At 47.7% G+C, this 21,938-nt stretch overlaps 1 protein-coding gene and 1 pseudogene across 10 annotated transcripts in view; one reads left to right on the top strand and one right to left on the bottom strand.

Annotated features, from left to right (window-relative positions):
* Positions 1-222: 222 nt before the first annotated feature.
* Positions 223-5,733, bottom strand: LOC140902828 (SLAM family member 9-like; annotated as a pseudogene).
* Positions 5,734-16,083: 10,350 nt separating this feature from the next.
* GABPB2 (GA binding protein transcription factor subunit beta 2) overlaps positions 16,084-21,938 on the top strand; it is a 35,199-nt gene continuing 29,344 nt past the window's right edge. For all 10 annotated transcript variants that reach the window (XR_012156130.1, XR_012156128.1, XR_012156127.1 and 7 more), the window contains exons 1-3: positions 16,084-16,388; positions 18,233-18,340; positions 19,560-19,727. Coding sequence is in view for 6 of the 10 variants with exons in the window: in XM_073323361.1 (XP_073179462.1) it covers positions 16,377-16,388; positions 18,233-18,340; positions 19,560-19,727 (288 nt within the window). In the remaining 4 variants the exon portion in view is untranslated. The remainder of the gene's footprint in view (positions 16,389-18,232; positions 18,341-19,559; positions 19,728-21,938) is intronic.

Raw genomic sequence — 21,938 nt, 5'->3', positions numbered from 1 at the left:
GTGGGACGGTCCCGTTTATGAATAAAGACAAAGGCTTGGTCTGGTCTGTCTCGGCATGCAAAAGGATGAACTGAATCCTTCCCCGAGGAGGCAGACTGACAGCATGCATATCTCTTGGAGGGAGGGTCACAGGTGGAAAACACTGCAAGGATTTTGGGTGAGCAATATTTTATTAGGTATGAGATTTGCATGAGCAAGACTTCATTAGACATGATGCTATCTTATTAATCTAGGATCTAAAATGTGTGATGATTTAATGTCATATGCAGCCGTTTGTTTCCAATCTCTCTACTTGCTATGACCGGAGTCTCTGTGCTCTGTTTAATAAACTTAGACTTGTTTAGAGTGACATCAAAGTCTAAGTGCTGTGTGTTAAGCAGAGCGGTGATGTGGGGTGGAGTTGGTACACTGGAGAGTATAGTTTCTTTGGAAGCAGCTGATCAGTGAATACTGCGAGTGGCCAGTGGAGCAGGGGCTGGATGCTCCAGGGAGACAATGGGAGCTCTCGGGGGTTGGTCTATGGCTACTGCTAAGCAGAAGAGGGACAGTGGGGCCTGTGTAGGCCTAGAGGGGAGGGCTAATGGAGTTGGGGAACAGAGCTGACCCTGGCAGGCACAGACAAGGCTACTTTGTGTTAAGGGCAGGTGGTAGCGAGGTGCCCACAGCCCTGGATACCCCCAGGCAGCATCACAATGGGGCCTGGATCTGATTCTGCGTGGCTCCTCCCATCCCCAATTCTGAACCCAGCTGCATTTCCCTGGGGCTTTCCTGGTCACGAGGAAAAGTGGGAGCAGGCATCCCCCAGAAATTCATGCCCTCCCACCTGGAGTCACTCCCCAGCCCACGCCCCACAGCAGCAGGGCACGGGTCAGGGAGTCATGTTGGGCTCAGAGTCCTCAGCCCTGTGTAGGCAGCTGCTGCTCCTCTGCCCGCTCAGGACGTATTAACCCTTTGGGAGCCACAGCCAACCCCACTGCCGCATCCCCCTGTCTGGCAGTGTGGGAAGTGTCAGGATGGATTCAGCGCCACAGTGGAAGCTCCTTTCCTCTCAGTGCTGTCTCTGCTCCCACGCGGCAAGGACGTTCACTGTGAGGATCCCAGCCAGCAGGGTTCCCAGCACCCCCAGCACAAGGATCCCCTTGGCATGGCAGTAGGGCAGTGACATGGCCTGGGGCAGGGTGGGACCTGAAGGAATAAATCAGTGGTTAGCAGATTTCCTCAGTCTGGAAAACCCATATCCGCACCAGATGCTGGGAGCTCCAACTCCGAAGATCCTGGATGGGGATGGGATGGAGATGCCCAGCTGTTCCCGTTGGGCCGGATGCAGCACAATGCTCAGTACCCCCAGCCATAGATCTTCCTGCCTAGCACCAGGATGGGGTGTAGGAATTGGGGAGTAGCCCTTTAAAAAGCCTGCGAGCCCTCCAGTGGTGCTCACTGGGCCCTAGAACCCAGCCAGAGCAGCAGTGTGTATATATAAGAGCCAGCCCTGCACAGGCCGTTCCGTGCGGCATGCGCTCAAGAGGGAGGGATGGAGCGAGCGTCACCTTCACAGGCCGCCTTGGGGGAGGCGCTGGCTGAGCTGTTGCTAACGGGATTCATGGCTGTGCAGGTGACAGGCAAGTCCTCGTCTCCCAGTCTGTGCTGGACCAGCAGAGATTCCTCAATGGAGAAAACAGGGGCCCCTGCTGAGCGTGTCCAGATGTATTTGATGGTCTTGTTCCCCTCCCTGGCGCTGCAGGTGAAGGTCACATTGCAGGTGCTGTTCCCAGCCATCATAGACTAGATCCTGATCTCCGGCTCCGACAGTCGCTCTGGGGCCCAGGTTGGGGGTGGGAAATACAAAATAACATTGTACAGAGGCTGCTGTGGATAGAACTGACTGCAGGTCCCTCCCTGCGACAGCCAGAGGCTACAGTGGTGGGGAGTGCTGAAACCCGAGGGTTAATGGCCTCCCACTTAGAGACTGATTCCCACAGGTGAGAACAATGCCAGCCTCCCAGAGGTTACCTGAGCCCCCCTCCAGTGGCAGACCCTGATTCTGTAGGACTTTCAGTGTTAAAAAGTAAAAAAAAAAATCATTATCCGCCTGCGTTTTGAGGTGAGATTTTCATAATGCTCTGAAAGGTGCAAATAGCTGCCATGGGGGGCGTGTTTGATCTACAATCACAGATCCCCTTAAAACCAGTGGAGGCCAAACATCCTATTTCAGGCTCCACAGAAGGAGCCACCCAGTCCCTTTATATCAAAAACCTCTGCTACAAACAATAGAGGGAATGCCCAAGGAAGGTCAGAGCTAAGCTGTGTGGGCTGAGGGGTTTCTCTGCTTGTAGATGCAGGGACTAGGAGACTGGCAGCAGGTGGAGTGTGTTTTACGCACTATCTACTCAAGAAAGACTTTGCCACGAAGGCTATATCGGAAGAGGCACGCCAGCCAACTCTCCTAGCAGAGAAGTGGCTTATATCAGCAAGAGTTCCTTAGCTTATACTAGCTCACCCGATGACATAAACTATTCCAGCAACAGGACCTATTTGCTGGCATAAAAGCGTCAACACAAAACCTTTTGCCGGCAATGCTATGGCAGTTAGGAGAAGGATTTTTCACACTCATGACTGACACAAGTATGTCAGCAAATCTTTTAAGTGTAGCAGCCTGAGCTGCCCAAAGTGAGGAGGAGGAGTGAATGTGACAACTCTGAGAGGGAACAGAGATATGGGGCTTCTTGGGCACGGAGCCCACTGGAGGGGCAGATGTGGGGGTTCTGAGCTACCTGCTTTTCTGTATTTCTACTACAGCCAGGGAGATATGACTCTATGGACGTTCTTTGTAAATAAGCAAGATGGCACCAGAGTACCCCTCCCTTGGAGCGTTGATTTCTCCTCCTAGCAGAAAGAAAAGGAGTACTTGTGGCACCTTAGAGACTAACCAATTTATTTGAGCATAAGCTTTCGTGAAGTGAGCTGTAGCTCACGAAAGCTTATGCTCAAATAAATTGGTTAGTCTCTAAGGTGCCACAAGTACTCCTTTTCTTTTTGCGAATACAGACTAACACGGCTGTTACTCTGAAACCTCCTAGCAGAAACAGCCCTGGATGTTGGCAACCCGCTCAGGCCCAAGAGGCAACGCTCCATATGGCACCCAGTCATAATAACTCTCTGCTCTGTGAGGGCATTACAGAGCCTGGATTTGTAAGGATTTGTGGGACTAGAACCCAGCTCTGCAGAGCCCAGGACAGCTACATTGCCACTGGGAGACGGTAGAGAGTCATTTCCAAGGTGCACTAGGGACATCAAGCGCTGCAGGAAGTACCACCCGAAGGGACTAGAGTGACAGCACCCTGCAGCCTTCTGATTGGTGCAGGCTCACTATTTAAACTGAGGGTGGACTAGGAAGTTATCTGGGCACCTACATAAATTTCTGGCTTGCTGTGATGTCACACCTCGCCTTGCTTTCTGATCTCTGACCCTGGCCTGACCCGACTCGACCCTCACCTCCTGATTCAAGTTTGGTAACTGTCTCTGATCTCTACTCTCTGACCCTAGCCTGACTCTGACTCTTGCCTACCAAGCCCAGCTTCAGCATTTACTCTGATCCCTGCTTGCTGATTACCACTTCATGGATATCCTTGAACCTGTGGGCACTAGCCCAGCTGTGACCACTAGGTCAGACCACCTACACCCTGGTCCTTTGCACTGGGCCACTTTCTATAAGAGCTGACCTTGCTCTGCTGTACCCAAACTAAGTTTCTGGGGCCCAGTTGCCAACTCTTGTGACGTTATAGCAAGCCTTATGATTTTTAGTGTTTTTTTTTCATCCTCCTAGTGCAGGAGGATCTCAGCTTTCATTTAAAAAAGAAATAAGTCTGTAGCTTTCATAGCTGCAGGGCAAAGCTTGGTAGCCTGAAGCAAGTGAGACCCTAAAGGCCCCAAAGCCAGAAGGCAACTAACCCTCCACTCCAACATTTATTATTTTTAACATAATCTCATGATCTTGGGGTCCTGACTTTGATTTTTGAATATTTGGGCCTGGTGATACTGTCAGAAAATCACTGGCAATTTTTAAATCAAGATTGGATGTTTTCCTAAAAGATCTCCTCTGGTTAAAATGCAAATCCCTTTGGGGCAGGTTATCCAGGAGGTCAGACTAAAGGATCACAATGGCCCCTTCTGGTCTTGGAATCTATACAAATTTTATGCCACCTGCAAGCCCAGCCCAGCCCAGCCATCACTTTGATGCTGACCAGTGCTGAAACAGCATTACAAGGTTTCTGCAGAGCTGGGGTCTATTTTAAGCGCAAATCCCCCCTCCCCCTCCACACACTCACTGTGGATGTGCAGGTCATAGCTACAGAAGATATTGCTATCTGCACTTGCTGTCTCCCAGCTGTACATGACAACGTCTGCCAGCATCAGGTTGCTGATCTCCAGCGAATAGCTCTGGTTGTGGAGTCTTGCTCTCCCTCGATATCTCTCGTCCTCCATTGAAATGTGGGGCAGCACTCCAGGGGCCCCTGGGGTGATAACTGCTAAAGGCCTACGTGACGCATAGGCTTCAGCATTGGCAGGGGAGGGGCCGTGCCAGGTGATGCTTTTGAAGGCTCCAGGATTGAGGAAAGGGAAAACGACAGATTCTCCCAGAATTCCGTTCATTGACACTGGGAGACAAGATACTGTGAACGGACTCGCATCTAACACAGAAGACAAAGGAGACTTGAGGAAACTGATCAAGTTCTGTCCCCCCACTCCCTTCCAGCCCTGGTTTCCCAGCCCTGTCACTTGAAGGGGGCTTTCTGTACAATGGTAATAACCCCCAGCCCTTCTCTAGCGTGGCCCAGGCTGGAGTTTTTCACTCACAGGAGTGATTTGAGTCTCACAGCCCCACTGCGCAGCAGAGAATTACAATCCCAGCCCTTTACAATTCCCCCTCCTGTGCCCCCTGCACAGGGATTCATGGTATTCAGTGGCATTGAGTCACCACACTGGACAGCAGAAGCTCCAAAGAGCCAACCCCAAGCTTGTATCTCTGTTTAGCAGAGAAGGAAATGGAAGCCAGCGGGGAGGGGCACAATGAGTCACTGGCAAAGCCAGCAATAGGAGCAGCTGGATTCAGTGGCCATGAGTCCAGGCTGCAGGTTTCATGCTGCTTCGCACCTGCCCCATACTCCCTGCTGCCCGTGCAGGGGTGTCAGGGCTTCAGAGAGGCAGCACATCTCGCAGCACAGCCCTCCTGGCTGGCTCCCAGACCTGCGTTCTCTCCTTCTTCCCCTAGGCTTCATGAAATACGCTAACTGTGACCAGAGTCTTGTGTACCCAGCCATCTGAGCTGCAGCCTGTTCCTCTCTATGCCCAGCCATAGGAGACACACCCCATTTTCCCTCCAGCGCAGGCTGGATCTCAGGGATGGATCACTCGATGATTGCCTGTTCTGCTCATACCCTCTGAAGCCCCTGGCCGTTGCCACTGTCGGAAGACAGGATACTGGGCTAGATGGACCATTGGTCTGACTCAGTATGGCCATTCTTATGACCTCAGACCAGCTAACAATGGGAGCTTCTGTGCTTCTCTTTCTTGCTATTAACCAGAATTGACTTTGGAAATAATGTCCCCATCCCCTTGATGTAACTCCCCCAAGACTGATAGGCCCGGCAGGGTGGATATAGCCCTGCGCCACTTACCTCTGGGCTGGGAAACCATAAGCAAGAAGAGAAGGAAGGCACAGGAAGCTCCCGCCATTGGTGCAGGGTGGGCTGCAGAGCAGTGAGCAGTTGAAGGGCAGGTGCCCCAGCCAATCAGTCAGAGACTGAGGTGATCTGAGCGTCTGAGTTTGGATGACAGGGATTATGGGATCGCCCCGCTGAACAGTGAGGGCTGTGTGAGAATAAATCGAATGTCAGCAGCTTCAAAGCTTCCTTCCCGTCATATCTTGATTTAAGTAAGGCTCTTGACAGTCCAACATAACATTTGCATAAGCAAACTAGGGAAATATGGTCTAGATTAGATTACTAGAATGTGGGTGCACAACTGGTTGAAAAACCGTATTCAAAGAGTAGTTATCAATAGTTTGCCATCAAACAGGGAGGCAGTATTTAGTGCCTCACAGGGGTCAGTCCGTGGTCCAGGTACTATTCAATATTTTCATTAATTACTTGGGTAATGGAATGGAGAATATGCTTATAAAATTTGCAGATGACACCAAGCTGGGAACAGTTGCAAGCATTTTGTAGGACAGAATTAGAATTCAGAATGACCTTGACAAATTGGAGAACGGGTCTGAATTCAACAAGATGAAATTCAATAAAGACAAGTGCAAAGTACTTAATTTAGGAAGGAAAAATCAAATACACAACTACAAAAATGGGGAACAACTGGCTAGGTGGGATTACTGGTGAAAAGGCTCTAGCGATGATAGTGGATCAAAAATTGAATATAGAACAATAATGTGATGCAGTTGTGAAAAAGGCTAATATCACTCTGGGGTGTATGAAGAGTGCCATATGTAAGACACAGAAGGTAATTGTCCCACGCTACTTGGCACTGACGAGGCCTCAGCAGGAGTAGTGTGTCCTATTCTTGGCACCGCACTTTAGGAAAGAGCTGGACAAATTGCAGAGAGTCCAGAGGTGAGCAGCAAAAGCGATAAAGGTTTTGAAAACCTGACCTGTGAGGAAAGGTTAAAGAAACTGGGCATGTTCAGTCTTGAGAAAGGAAGACTGAGGGAGGACCTAGTAACAGTCTTCAAGTACATTAAGGGCTGTTATAAAGAGGATGGGGATCAATTGTCCTGCATGTCCACTAGAGGTAGGACAAGAAGTAATGCACTTCATCTGCACCAAGGGAGATTTAGGTTAGATATTAGGACTAACTCTAAGGGTAGTTAAGCTCTGGAAGAGCCTTCCAAGGGAGGCTGTGAAATCCCTGCCATTGGAGGTTTTTAAAAACAGGTTGGACAACCCCCTGGCAGGGGTGATTTAGGTTTACATGGTCCTGCCTCGCATAGGCAGCTGGACTAGGTTCCTTCCAGCCCAACATTACTGTGATTCTCTGTTCTCCCCTGCAGCAGGACACAGGTTATATGCCCGATCTCCCCATCCCTTCCTGCCTGCCACTCCCTGCAGCAGGTCTCCATGTGGCAATAAAGTCCTTTGGGATGGGGCTCTGACACCGCCCCTTGGGAGATGGTTTCCCCAGATGGTACATCAACCTACCAGGCCAGCTCCCCTGAGACTCAGCCTGGACATGCCCTTCCTTGGCACATTCCCATTGTTCCAGGGACTCTCAGTTGGTCATGCTAATAACGCCTTTCCCTCCATGGCGCTCAGGGCCTGTCAGATCTTTGCAGGCTCCCACGGTGTCCCTGTCTCAGTTGTCACATGAGCATTCCCTCCAGATTTAGCTCTTTTAATCTTTCCTCCCTCCAGCCCACTGACCCTCCCCATTGCTCTCCCCTGAATCAGCTCCAGATTGTCCATCTGCCTCCGGCCAGGGCACAGGGCCAAAGATTGAGGGGCAGACCCCAAGCGCACGCACTGGGCGTTGTAAACCAGGACAGATCTATTTACATGGGGATGGGATCTGCTGCTCCTGAGGAGCCTGCAACAGCCAGGGGTTTGGCTGAAAGCACTGGGGCTCCAGGCTGGGAGGCAAGGCTGAATGGACAGAACCCTGGATCAGCTAGTCTCTTGCCTGGAGTAATTATAAAGGAGAGGAGGTCAGCGGTAAAGGCATTAGATCAGTTTCACAGCCAGGGCTTCCCCCCCGAAGGAGTTTTCGGGCTCTACTCAAAGCAGAGCATCCGGGGATTGTCGTTTGCCAGCCCCTGAGGCCTTTAGTTTTCTGCCTTGAAGGGAGAGAATCCAGAAACCAGGTTTGTGCAAAGCTGCTGAAAGCTCAGCTGTGCTCCAGGGTCATCCCGTGGGAGCAGGGGCCGTAGGGAAGAGGAAGTGACCTCGGGAGTGCAGGAGAGGTTGGGGGTTGTCTCAGATTCACAGGGTCCGGGCTACGCCCCAGCCTTGAAGCAGTCTCCTAGAAGTCACCCCTTTCGTGGGCTGGACCCTATGGGCCCACGCTGCTCCACAAGGGTAGCCCTGCAGCCTCAACAGCTCCAGCGAGCCCTGGTTCTCTCTGGGGCTCCCTGCAGTGAGTCCTGCCAAAGTCAGACTCCTGAGACAGACTTTACATCTTTAAGGAGTGATGCAACTTCAGCGAGTATTTGCAGGGACGCCAGGCAGCCATGTCACAGCAAGGGGACATTTATTAGTCACCTGGAGTACAACATCTGGAAGTCTTTAGGTTAGCGGCAGAGAGGTAATTTTGAGAGAGAGCTCATATCAGAGAGAGCCACGTGGCCTGAAATCGATGTTCTGCTGAATACAAGTAGTCTCTTCTTGTCCCTTGTGTGTGTTCCCAATCCCAGCAGTAACCTTAACACTCCGCCACCTCTTAACTTTGTTCTGCAGCACAGGGCTTTTCGCTGTACTTCCCCGCAGAGAAGTGGGTAGGTGGGGGAAGTAGCTTACTCTAGGAGTTAACGTTCACTCAATGTGGCTCCCATTCAAAGGTGTTGATTTTAGCACAGACAGCCCTTGTGCCTTGGTATCTCAACCTTCTAGTCCTGATCTCCCGTGTCCCAGAGAGAACATGAATTCTTTCCCCACAAGGAGTAGCGATGCCGAGGGAGGTGGGTACAGGGCCACAAGAAAGTTCACAAAAATATTACCAATGATTCCTACATTTGTCACAGGAGGCCAACTGTCTTACAAGGCTGAACCTTAGACTTCCAAAGTACACTGTGGGTTGGAATTCCTTCCCACCCTTCCCCAGCACCGAGGGGGCACAGGAGGACGATCCCACGATAACCAGTAAGAAACATTATCACAGGAAGAGAGTCAACCTGTGCCGAGCACAGGAAACAAGATAACCAACTCCAGCTACACGGTGCCTGGGAACTTATCTTCCTCACCGGCAATGAAACCAGGGTGGATAAAAATCAATGATTTTTTTAATTTAAATCGGATTTTTGATAGGTTTTTTTCCTTAAAAAACATTTTATCTAAACATAGTTTTAATTAAGATACATTATAGCTTAAACATATCTCATCATGGAATAGTGATTATAAATTCTAATTCTATAGTATGAGACAATATATTCACGTAATGTTCAAGAAAAGTTTTGTAAATGAGTTCCAATAGTTCATGGATTAGGGACCCAATTTTATGGAGTTCCACAGGCTTCTGTACAGATTATTTAGGTTAATCTTTCTATCTACCCAATGGGACTCAGTGCTCAGTCTAGAAGATACCATCAGAGATGCTTAGTTTTGCAGTTCTCAAACTGTGGATTTGTGTCTCCAGAGGTAACATGCTTAACAGCAAAAAATGTTTTAAAATAAATAAATAATAGAGAGAGGTAAGAAATAACAAATCTCAACTCTATTGTCCCTCTGCAAATCTGTGTACATAGAGTCAATCCCTTACTTCTCTCTAAAAGTGCAAAGTTTCAAAAAGTTCAATAAATAGAAGATTTTTGGGGGTGGAATAGATCTGGACAAGGAGAAAAATTCTGGAGATAAATGTGAGAAGCAAAGGACATATGCTTGTTTTGTTAAAATATTATATGTTTGCTGTTGAAGAAAAGAATCCAGAATACTCAACGTTGTTGTTTTAGTTAAATAAAACAATTTAAGTGTCTGTCTGATGATGTTCTCCTCCTAATACAGCATGGCAAGAAAATCCTCCAAATATTAATCATTAACTTGTTGAACTGGAGATAGTTCACCTCCCAATGACTTCAAAAATATCTGCTTCAATTACCTTTGGTAAATGAAATAACCAAACAATCATTCATTTTCTGATATAGCTGTAAAACTAATCTGAAAAGTTTTCAAAATAAATCACTGTTTAAAAATGTATAGTGTGTACCTTCTAAAAATGAAACACATCTATCTCTGAGTTGTGAAGAATATGTATTAAGGTTATAACCAACAAGAATGCACTTTTATGTAGAAAACCATGATTAAATCGAGTCTTCCTGACTAGTGATTTAAATCACAAATCCACCCTGAATGAAACCATCACTGAATGCTGAGTTCAGCTCTGGTGTCCACACTTTAAAAAGGATGTTGACAGATTGGGAAGGGTTCAGCAAAGAGCTACAAGAATGACTTAAAGTCTAAAGAATCTCAATCTATTTAGTTTATCCAAGAAAAAGTTAAGGGGTGACTTAATCATGGTCTCTCGGTACCTAGATTTCAGACACTGGAGGGCTCATGGGTGGCACGTAATGGAGCCTGGGGAAGGCTAAGCCTCCCTAAACCTTGCAGGGTGGGAGGGGGCAATAGCAGATTACCTCACTGGCCCATGGGGACCATGCCCTGGGGTCCCAGCCAATTTGGGGCCCCTGGAAAAATCTCCCCCTGCCATGGTCCCAGACGGCAGGGGCACAGAGCTTTTCCAGTCTCAGGGCCACAGCGGGGCAGTGGTGGCCAGAGAGGAGCCAGTGGGGGTGGGTCTCATGGAGAAGAGGTGTAGTGGGAGCAGAATGGGGACAGGGCTGCAGTGGAAGGGATGGAATGAAGTAGGGCCATGGACTGGGTGGCAGCTATGGGGTGGCACTGTGGTCCCAGCTGGGCCAAGCTCTCAGCCTTGCCTCCCCCTCCCCCCCAGGCTCTCAGCCCTCCCCTCCAGCCAGGTCCACAGGGGAGGGGGCGCTGAGAGCAGCAATCGGAGGTGTGGCCTCGGCTGGGAGAGGCAGGGCCTCAGCCGGATGGGGTGGAGCAGGGGGCTAGCCTCCCAAGGGGAAGCTTCATCTGCCACCCATGAGAGGGCTCTTTAATCTAGCACGGGATTCTCAAACTTCATTGCACCATGACCCCCTTCTGACAACAAAAATTACTACATGACCCCAGGAGTGGGGATTGAAGGCTGAACCTGCCAGAGCCCCGCTGCCCTGGGGGGCCGGGGGGGCAAAGCCCGAGCTCTATCACACCGGGGCCGGGGGGGACGAGGAGGAGGGCAAAGCTGAATCCCAAGCGCTGCAGCATCCCCCATGCGATCTGCTCGGATATTTCTATGGCTGGCACGTAGTTGCACTTGCACAGACTGTTCTCTCCACAGGCACAGGAGATCCAATGCTTTTTGCCTGCTCTAGTACCTCTCTGTGTGCCTGGAGCCAGCATGGTTAGCTGCACGCAAACAAAGGTGAGCTGCTAGGTGTGCTCACCAAGGGGAGCAACCAGGAAAAGACATTTCAGAACCACGCAGGGTTTTTAAAGTGGAGGAGGCAGGCTTCCAGTCTCTGTGACCCCTGCGCAGAGGAGTTTAAAATTGTGAGCAGAGCAGTGACTGTCATGAGGACTGGGGCATTGTGGGGCAGCGACTGAAGGACCGTTAGGGTCAACACAGATCATGTAATGTCTACACTCGCATTGTGTTGACTAAAGTAGTTTGACCATGGCATGGCACCTTTCGGAAAGGTGGTTTTACTGCATTGCCAGTATGGGCCACTTACGTAGGCCAGAGACAAATTTAAGCATAAACACATGCACAAATAGGTCCATGCATGGCGTCGAACATCAACCTAACTGTAACGTACACCAAGCTGGAGTTAACTAACATGAGATACAATCCTAGTGAAGACAAGGCAGTTTTATGATTTTTGGACACGTAAGCCGTTTGGGTTAAAGCTATGGGGGAGCCTAGTATTCACCTTGACCTGCTAACTCATGGGAAATTAAGAACATCCATACTGGGTCAGACCACTAGTCCATCTAGCTCAGAAGCCTGTCTTCCAACAGTGGCCAGCGCCAGATGCTTCAGAGGGAATGAACAGAACAGGCAATTGTCGAGTGATCCATCCTGTTGTCCACTCTCAGCTTCTGGCAATCAGTGGCTATGGACTCCCAGAGCATGGGGTTGCATCCCCGTCCATCTTGGCTAATAGCTATTGATGGACCTATGCTCCATGAAGTTATCTAGTTCTTTTTTGAACGCAGTTATACTTTTGGCCTTCACAACATCCCCGGTAAGAAGTTGCACAGGTTGATTGTGTGTTGTGTGAAGTACTTTCTTATGTTTGTTTTAAACCTGCTGCCTATTAATTTCATTGAGCAACCCTTGGTTCTTGTGTTATGTGAAGGAGTAAATAAAACTTCTTTATTCACTTTCTCCACATCATTCACAATTTTATAGATCTCTACCACATCCCTCTTCACTCATCTCTTTTCCTAGCTGAAAAGTCCATGTCTTTTTAATCTCTACTCATGCAGAAGCTGTTCCATACTCCTAATGATTTTTGTCGCACTTCTCTATACCTTTTCCAATTTTAAAATATCTTTCTTGAGATGGGACGACCAGAACTCCATGTAATATTCAAAATATGGGTGTACCATGGATTTATAAAGTGGCATTATGATATTTTCTGTCTTATTATCTATCCCTTCCCTAATGGTTCCCAACATTCTGTTGGGATTTTTGCCTGCCACTTCACACTGAGCAGATGTTTTCAAAAAGCTATCCACAATGACTCCAAGATCTCTTTCTTGAGTGGTAACAGTTATTTTAGAGCCCATCATTTTGTATGCATAGTTGGGATTATGTTTTCCAATGTGCATTACTTTGCATTTATCAATATTGAATTTCATCTGCCATTTTCTTGCCCAGTCACACAGTTTTTCCTTTTGTAACTCTTTGTAGTCAGCTTTGGACTTAACTATCTTGAGTAATTTACTATTAATTGCAAACCTTGACATCTCATTATTTACTCCTTTTCTAGTTCATTTATGAATATATTAAGATGGTCCCAGTACAGATCCCTGGGGGACTTGCTATTTACCTCTCTTCATTGTGAAAACTGACCATTTATTCCTACCCTTTATTTCCTATCTTTTAACCAGTTACTGATCCATGAGAGGACCTTCCCTCTTATCTCATGACTGCTTACTTTTCTTAAGAGCCTTTAGTGTAGGACCTTGTCAAAGGCTTTCTGAAAGTCCAAGTACACTATATCCACTGGATCACCCTTGATCACGTTTGTTGACCCCCCCTCAAAGAATTCTCATAGATTGGTGAGGCATAATTTTTATTTTAAAAAGTCATGCTGACTCTTCTCTAACAAATCGTGTTCATCTATGTGTCTGATAATTCTGTTCTTTACTATAGTTTCTACCAATTTTTCTGGCACTGAAGTTAGGTTTACCAGCCTGTAATTGCCAGGATTGCCTCTGGAGCCTTTTTTAAAAATTGCGGTCACATTAGCTATCCTCCAGCCATGTGGTACAGATGCTGATTTAAACGATAGGTACATAACACAGTTAGTAGTTCTGCAATTTCATATTTGAGTTCCTTCCAAACTCTTGGGTGAATACCATCTGGTCCTGGTAACTCCTCACTGTTTTTCAATTTGTTCCAAAAAACACCTCTACTGACACCTCAATTTGGGACAGTTCCTCAGATTTATCATCTAAAAAAGAATGGCTCAGGTGTGGGAATCTCCCTCACATCCTCTGCAGTGAAGACCAATGCAAAGAATTAATTTAGCTTCTCTACAATGGCCTTATCTTCCTTGAGTGCTCCTTTAGCACTTGGATTATCCAGGAGCCCTACTGATTGTTTGGAGGGCTTCCTGCTTTTGAGATACTTACAAGTTTTTTTGCTGTTAGTTTTTGAGTCTTTGGCTAGTTGCTCTTCAAATTCTTTTTTGGCCTGCACTTTTGCACTTGATTTGCCAGAGTTTATGCTCCTTTCTATTTTCCTCAGTAGGATTTAACTTCCAATTTTTAAAGGATTTTTTTTGCTTCAAACTGCCTATTTTTACTTTATTATGCGTTTTTTTTTATTTTGAGTATACATTTAATTTGAAACTCTATTATGGTGTTTCTAAAAAGTTTCCATGCAGTGTGCAGGCATTTCACTTTTGGGGCTGTGCCTTTTAATTTCCATTTAACTAGCTTCCTCATTTTTGTGTTGTTCCCCTTTCTGAAGTTAAATGCTACTGTGGTGGGCTTCTTTGGTGTTTTTCGCCCCATAAGAATATGAAATGTAATTATATTATGGTCACTATTACCAAGTGGTTCAGCAATATTCACCTCTTGAACCAGATCCTATGCTCCATTTAGGACTAAAACAAGAATTGCCTCTTCCCTTGTGGGTTCCAGAACTAGCTGCTCCAAGAAGCAGTCATTTATCTGTGCATTCATCTCTGCATCCCCTCCTGAAGTGACATGTACCCAGTCAATACGCACATAGTTGTGAAATCCCCCATTATTATTGAGTGTTCTATTTCTATAGCCTCTCTAATCTCCCGAAGCATTTCACAATCACCATCACCATCCTCGTCAGGTCATCAGTGGAATATTCCTACTGCTATACTCTTATTATTCAAGCATGGAATTTCAATCCAGAGAGAGTCTATGGTACAATTTGATTCATTTACGATTTTTACTCTGTGCTTTGGCTTCACTAGGACTTCACCTCGAGTTCGCTAAAGTGAGTAAACACTATTTTCCCTACTGAAGACAAGACCTTTCTGTTTTCTTACACTTGCCTTAGGATGGGCTGTTTCTGGCTCCAACCCATGCAAAGTCCCCTAGCTCCAAGCCTAGTCCATGTGATCGCTAATAGCCCCACATCACTTCAGGGCCCACAACATAGTTCCTCCAGCTGGTTCCCTAGGCAGGTGTAATCATGGCTGTCCTCCAAGAACCTGTTTCCCGGGCCAAGAACTGTCTTCTTCGGTATCTGTCTGCACGGCACTTAGCACAGTGGGTTCCTGATCCTTAACTGGGGTCTCTTGGCACCACTAAAATAGATGAGTAAGAGCAACAAGAATCATTTCGGTCTTTTCTGGTTTCAGGCTGAAGGATTTTTCTGCGTGCCTCTACGTATGATTGTTCACTGTTGGTTTTTTTCAGGGAGTTGGGAGTCAAATCCATTTGGGGAGCGGCAGCCCCGATTATTGTGTGGGGCAACGGTAGGCATGCCACTCACCCCCTTTTACAAGTCACACCCTGGGATGAGGAAGGGCTGAACCGGGTCAGGTTGTTTCTGAGCTTGTGGCTTCTATAGGGTGGGTACTAAGATGGGAGGGGCACTTGTAAGGGACCTGCCAGGTGTGGGCACCTCAGAACTGAGGGCACCTGGGAAGGTACTTGTGGGGCTAGGCTGAGGGCACCTCTGGGGGTGTGGAAGGGGGGGCGAGCTGGGGACACTGACAGGGTGGATATGGGAGAGGGGGGCGCCCAACAGGGGACGCCCCAAACCCGTCGCCCCACACGCACCACCCGCCTCACATTCGTCCTTGGCGCCTAAAGCGTCCACCGAGCGCCCGGCCGGGACTACAACGAGGGCAGCCCCACCGCTCGCTCCTCTGCCTGGTATTAACTCCGTCATATCCCTCCGCCGGAAAAAAATAATCCTGGCGGGCGGGGGGTGGGGTTGCCCCCTCCCCAAGCCAGTGGATCGTTAATGATCGCTCGAGTTACCCCGCGCTGCAATTGCCGCCGCACTGGGCGGACCCGTGGAGGGGGGGGGCTAATTTTAGGGCCCGGGAGCTGGGGGCCCGTGGCGGAGGGATACAGCCGTGAATCGATAGTGCGATTTCCCCCCACACATTGTTACTGCCCCGTCTCCCTATAACGGTTTTTGCCCCCCCCCGCGGGGCCGTGTGACGGGAGCAGCTCCAGGCTTTGAGTGGCCTCTTCCCCCACTCAGTGTATCCCTCCGCCGCGGCACTGGGGGGAGGGGGGGCTCCTTCCACTTCCGGGTCCGCCATTTTGTCTCCCTCCCTCCCAAGCAGAGGGGGGGCCGTTAAAAGCAGCTAACCCCAGCGACCCCCCCCCTCGCCCGGGACGCCCACGCTGGCGCCGCCGGGGGCCGCCTCCGCCTCTCAAGGGTGAGTGGGGGGGGTCACTGTGGGGGAGGAGGCCCCTTGGGGTGGGGGTGCCCTGCCTGGAGGGGAGGCTGGGGGTTGAGGTCTTTGCTCCCCGAGGTTGGGGCTAAGGGAGGGAGCCTGAGGTGAGCCGCCGCTGGGGGGCTCCTCGCTCTGGGTTGAGAAGGGGGAATCCCCGTGGGGGTTGAGGGGCTGGCGGGGAGCGGGTGTTGCAGAGCCGTGGAGGTGGGGGCGGCTCCTCCCGGACCCGGGATCCGTGGAAACCCGCGCGGGGACTGAGTCGCGTCGCGTCGCCTCCCGGCTCGGAAGGTGAAAGCGACGCTTCTAGCCGGAGCGCTTCTCCAGACACCTGTGGCTGCTGGAGAGGAGGGGCGCCTCCGGCGTCACATGCGAGGGAGACCCCGACTAGGGTGGGGGGCTTGTGGGCACTGGCGGGACGCCGGGCTCCTGATGGGTGATGTTTGTCGTGACTCCGGAGTGAGGTTGAAGCGCGATGCGAGAAACGGCGAGTTTGGGAGTTTTTAAAATAAACTTAACCCCCCCCTCCCCCCAGCGTTAAGCCCCAGTCCCGCAAATGCTTCCACCCGTGATTAACGTTATGACTCAACCGAGCTGTTCGTAAGTGTAAAAGTGTTTTGCGGGATTGGGGCTTAGAAGACTGTTAAAGGAGCATTGGAAATAAAGGCTGTCCTACCAAGTATCAAGGTAAGTAAAGCTAAGGCCGAGATGATCCTGCTAACTCTTGCCTGTGTTTACACACGTGCATAATCTTCTCAGAGTCCATGCTTATGTACAGAAAGGCCCTGATCCTGTAGTGAGCTCTGCACGTGGGTGCCTGTGCTCACTGTAGGATTGGGCTAAAGTTAGACATATGGAAGCGTTTGTGGGTATGGGGTCGTACCTGCAAGGTTTAGTAACGAATACAGGATGCTTTAGCATGGTGCAGAGCTTATTTAAAGTGGCCCTTCTAAAATGTCATCATGCAAGCTGAATGAAGGACTAGATATAGAGCAGGGATTTTTTTTCTTCTTTCAAGTTTGTTTCTCTGAACATCAGGTCTTTATGACAGAGCTAAAAATTGTCACACTCCTGCCTTTTATGTTTAATACTTTGCCTATAATAATTGTCATTTAGGTTTAAAATAAAAAGAAAAGGAGTACTTGTGGCACCTTAGAGACTAACCAATTTATTAGAGCATAAGCTTTCGTGAGCTACAGCTCACTTCCTCAGATGGAAGTGAGCTGTAGCTCACGAAAGCTTATGCTCTAATAAATTGGTTAGTCTCTAAGGTGCCACAAGTACTCCTTTTCTTTTTGCGAATACAGACTAACACGGCTGTTACTCTGAAACCTAGGTTTAAAATACTGTCTTGTAAAATGGGACATTTTACATGGGGAAATTCTATATTGGCTATGTTACTTGAGGAGAATTAGGTTTTTTTAAAAAAATATTATTTTACTGACATTTACTTACTTGGGGTTATTTATGGTATATTTGGACACTTCTGTTGAATTGTTCAATGAAGTGGTATAACTTTTTTCATAAAGCTTTTCTCTCAATTAAAGACCTGATGGATTCACTGATTGACTATGCAGTTCAGTAGTGGTATGCATAGACATTCACTTGTAGCCATTTGAAGAGTCTGACACCTAAATTAATACTTAGGCTTGAAGTCAGTTCTTCATAGGAATGAAATGCCACTGTATCTGTGTCAGACAAGAACTTCAGATCCCCTGATTACCGTATTTATTATACCTTTAAAGTATAGCTTGAAAAACAGAGGCAGCGTTGCTTAGTAGACTTAGCACAGGACTAGAACCCAGGAGTTCCTATTTCCAGCTCTAAAATGGACTACCTTTATGAACGTGGACAAGTCACTTTATTTTTCAGTGACTGCCAGCTGTAAAACGAGGACAAGGATACCAGCCCCTTAGCTCATGGAGGTGGGGTGGTTGTGAAGATGAAGTAATTAATCTTTGTAAAATGCTGTATATACTAAGTGTTGTTGTTGCTATGGTAGACTTCAACTCAGGTCCATATTGAGCCTCTGAAGTAAACAGGGGTACATGTGAGCCATTGGTCTGTATCTGCTGATGCAGTTGCAGGATCAGGGTTGCATTTTGCATTCTTATCATGTTGCAAGTATTGAAGATTAAAAATATGTATATTTTCATAAACACTTAACTCATTAAGTAATTTAGTGGCCATATCCAGCATAGATTGATTTCCAGTGTGCATCTATGTCCTAGTCTAGCTGATGATATTTTAGTCACATTGCACATTTAAAGTGTGTTTTTTTTCCTGTTTTAAAATGCAGCTTTCTGAAAATATTTGTTCCCATGTATAAAGATGTCGTTAGTGGACCTCGGAAAGAGGTTGCTAGAAGCAGCTCGGAAAGGGCAAGATGATGAAGTTAGAACATTAATGGCAAATGGTGCCCCTTTCACCACTGACTGGGTATGTTTTTAATAGAAAAGGCTACTTTTTCCAAAAAGGTATTTACTCCAACTAAAATATAGAACAGATCCTTTGAGGGCAGCCTGAGCGGGGTAGGTGATAATCTTAGAATCCTAATTGAGCTCCTGGGCACCCTCTCTCTGTAACTGTGTGATGATGACCAGACTGATTAACTGTGATGTTTCATTGCTGGGAAATTCAAGCAACAGGCATTTCTAGTCATGCACTTTGGAAGTGTTTATGCAGACTTAGGCCTTGATCCTGAAAGCTGGTCAACGTTGGCTGACCCCTGTTATTCACAGGAGGCCTCCTGCAAGAACTTTACTATCATGGAGTAGCCCCATCGGAGTAAATGGGGCTAGTCATGGGTAGTAAGGTTAAGTATGGGTCTAAATAGTTACAGGATGGGGCCAACGCATGACATTCATGCTCCTGATAAGTTCCCAGTGTAGCCAGTTTGGGTGCTGCTGTTATAGAATGTTGAGCAATATTTTACCTGTTCTTGTGTATGCAGGTGTTTGATCACTCCTTTTGAGTCTTCTTTAAAGTGATCCTTAAATGTCAATGTTTTTCAAACTATATTAACTTGCTAAGTACATTTAAATACTGAATTTAAAGCTTCGAAGAGGGAATTAGAGCACTAAGACACCCCTACTGATTGGCAACTAACGCCTTTTTTGATTTTTGTGGATATGTTTTCAATGTTCCATTTAAAGTAATTGTATATCAGATCTCATTTGACAGAACTATAGTTCAGTGATCAGTTTATTTGTTAACATAACATTTGCCTCAGTGCATGTGATCACAATCTAATTTTGTTTGCTTTCTACACACAGACTGTAATCCCAACTATTCATTTATATAATTTGTGCTTGTTGCAGGGTCAGTTGCTGATTGGTTTGCCCCCTTCTGGCACCACAGCCATCCCTCTGCATTGGGTTCCCCCTGCCAGCAGTTGCTCTCAAGGCCCCATTGTGATCTATCCATTACACTCAGCCCTCTACCACTTCCTGACATTCAGCCCTCTGGCCAGGTTGCTCTTGGTTTTTCCCCTTGCCCCTGTGCATTTAGGGGTTTGTACCTCCCCTACTGTGGGGGATGTGATGGGGATGTAATTATAGTTCTTTAAAATTGTTGAACGCATTAATGGAGATAAATATGTGCTTCCACACCTACGCTGAACAGATAACTTCTTTAAAAACATTTTTTTAATATACAGCTTGGGACATCACCTCTTCACCTTGCGGCCCAGTATGGCCATTATTCAACAGCGGAAGTGCTGCTTCGAGCAGGTGTTAGCAGAGATGCTCGAACCAAAGTGGACAGGACACCACTGCATATGGCTGCAGCTGATGGACATACACATATTGTAGAATTGCTAATTAGGGTAAGTGAGATGTTGTGTATCAGTCTGCAGAATATAAATTACATTGTAATGTCCCTTATGGGGCATTTCTCTCTATGTGAAGAAGTTATTGGTAGATTAATGCCAATTAAATATTTTTATTGGTAGGATGAAATACAAAACTTCTTCCCCCTCTTAAGTATCATTTAAAAAACTTTTCTAAGGAAACCTCAGAATTGTTCAATGAAATCACTCCTTAATTTAGGACTTATCTACACTGGCAGTTAACAGCGCTGCAACTTGCTTGCTCAGGGATGTGAAAAAGCACCCCCCCACCCCAAGCGTGGCAAATGGCAACACTGTAAAGCACTAGTGTAAACAGTGCCCCAGTGGCGGGAGCTACACTGCTCATTGAGGTGGCTCTCTCCCAGCTCTGCGCCGCAGCCACCCAAGGCATGTTAAAGCGCTGCTGCAGCGGAGCTTTAAAGTTGCAAGTGAATCATAGAATTATAGACTGTCAGGGTGGGAAGGGACCTCAGGAGGTCACCTAGTCCAACCCCCTGCTCAAGCAGGACCAATCCCCAACTAAATTATCCCAGCCAGGGCTTTGTGAAGCCTGACCTTAAAAACCTCTAAGGAAGGAGATTCCACCACCTCCCTAGGTAACCCATTCCAGTGCTTCATAGAATATCAGGGTTGGAAGGGACCCCAGAAGGTCATCTAGTCCAACCCCCTGCTCAAAGCAGGACCAATTCCCAGTTAAATCATCCCAGCCAGGGCTTTGTCAAGCCTGACCTTAAAAACCTCTAAGGAAGGAGATTCTACCACCTCCCTAGGTAATGCATTCCAGTGTTTCACGACCCTCTTAGTGAAAAAGTTTTTCCTAATATCCAACCTAAACCTCTCCCACTGCAACTTGAGACCATTACTCCTTGTTCTGTCATCTGCTACCGCTGAGAACAGTCTAGAGCCATCCTCTTTGGAACCCCCTTTCAGGTAGTTGAAAGCAGCTATCAAATCCCCCCTCACTCTTCTCTTCTGCAGACTAAATAATCCCAGTTCATAGAATTCTAGAATATCAGGGTTGGAAAGGACCTCAGGAGGTCATCTAGTCCAACCCCCTGCTCAAAGCAGGACCAATCCCCAATTTTTGCCCCAGGTCCCAAATGGCCCCCTCAAGGATTGAACTCACAACCCTGGGTTTAGCAGGCCAATGCTCAAACCACTGAGCTATCTTTTCCCCCCCCCCCCTCAGTTCTCTCAGCCTCTCCTCATAAGTCATGCTCCAGCCCCCAATTTTTGTTGCCCTCTGCTGGACGCTTTCCAATTTTTCCACATTCTTCCTGTAGTGTGGGGCCCAAAACAGGACACAGTTCTCCAGATGAGGCCTCACCAATGCCGAATTGGTGGGATAGTTCAGTGGTTTGAGCATTGGAATGCTAAACCCAGGGTTTTGAGTTCAATCCTTGAGAGAGCCATTTAAGGATCTGGGGCAAAAATTGGGGATTGGTCCTGCTTTGAGCAGGGGGTTGGACTAGATGACCTCCTGAGGTCCCTTCCAACCCTAATATTCTATGATTCTATTCTATGAATAGAAGGGAATGATCACGTCCCTCGATCTATTGGCAATGCTCCTACTTATACAGCCCAAAATGCCGTTAGCCTTCTTGGCAACGAGTGCACACTGTTGACTCATATCCAGCTTCTCGTCCACTGTAACCCCTAGGTCCTTTTCTGCAGAACTGCTGCCTAGCCACTCGGTCCCTAGTCTGTAGCAGTGTATGGGATTCTTTTTTCCTAAATGCAGGACTCTGCACTTGTCCTTGTTGAACCGCATCAGATTTCTTTTGGCCCAATCCTCCAATTTATCTAGGTCCCTCTGTATCCTATCCCTACCCTCCAGCGTATCTACCTCTCCTCCCAGTTTAATGTCATCTGCAAACTTGCTGAGGGTGCAATCCACACCATCCTCCAGATCATTAATGAAGATATTGAACAAAACCGGCCTCAGGACCGACCCTTGGGGCACTCCGCTTGATACCGGCTGCCAACTAGACATGGAGCCATTGATCACTACCCGTTGAGCCCGACAATCTAGCCAGCTTTCTATCCACCTTATAGTCCATTCATCCAGCCCATACTACTTTAACTTGCTGGCAAGAATACTGTGGGAGACAGTCTCAAAAGCTTTGCTAAAGTCAAGGAATAACATGTCCACTACTCTCCCCTCATCCACAGAGCCAGTTATCTCAT

The sequence above is a fragment of the Lepidochelys kempii genome, chromosome 24 (assembly GCF_965140265.1).
Source record: "Lepidochelys kempii isolate rLepKem1 chromosome 24, rLepKem1.hap2, whole genome shotgun sequence".
Classification (NCBI taxonomy): Eukaryota; Metazoa; Chordata; order Testudines; family Cheloniidae; genus Lepidochelys; species Lepidochelys kempii.
Note: the sequence above shows the minus strand (reverse complement) of the source record. Positions and strands in the feature narration are given on the sequence as shown.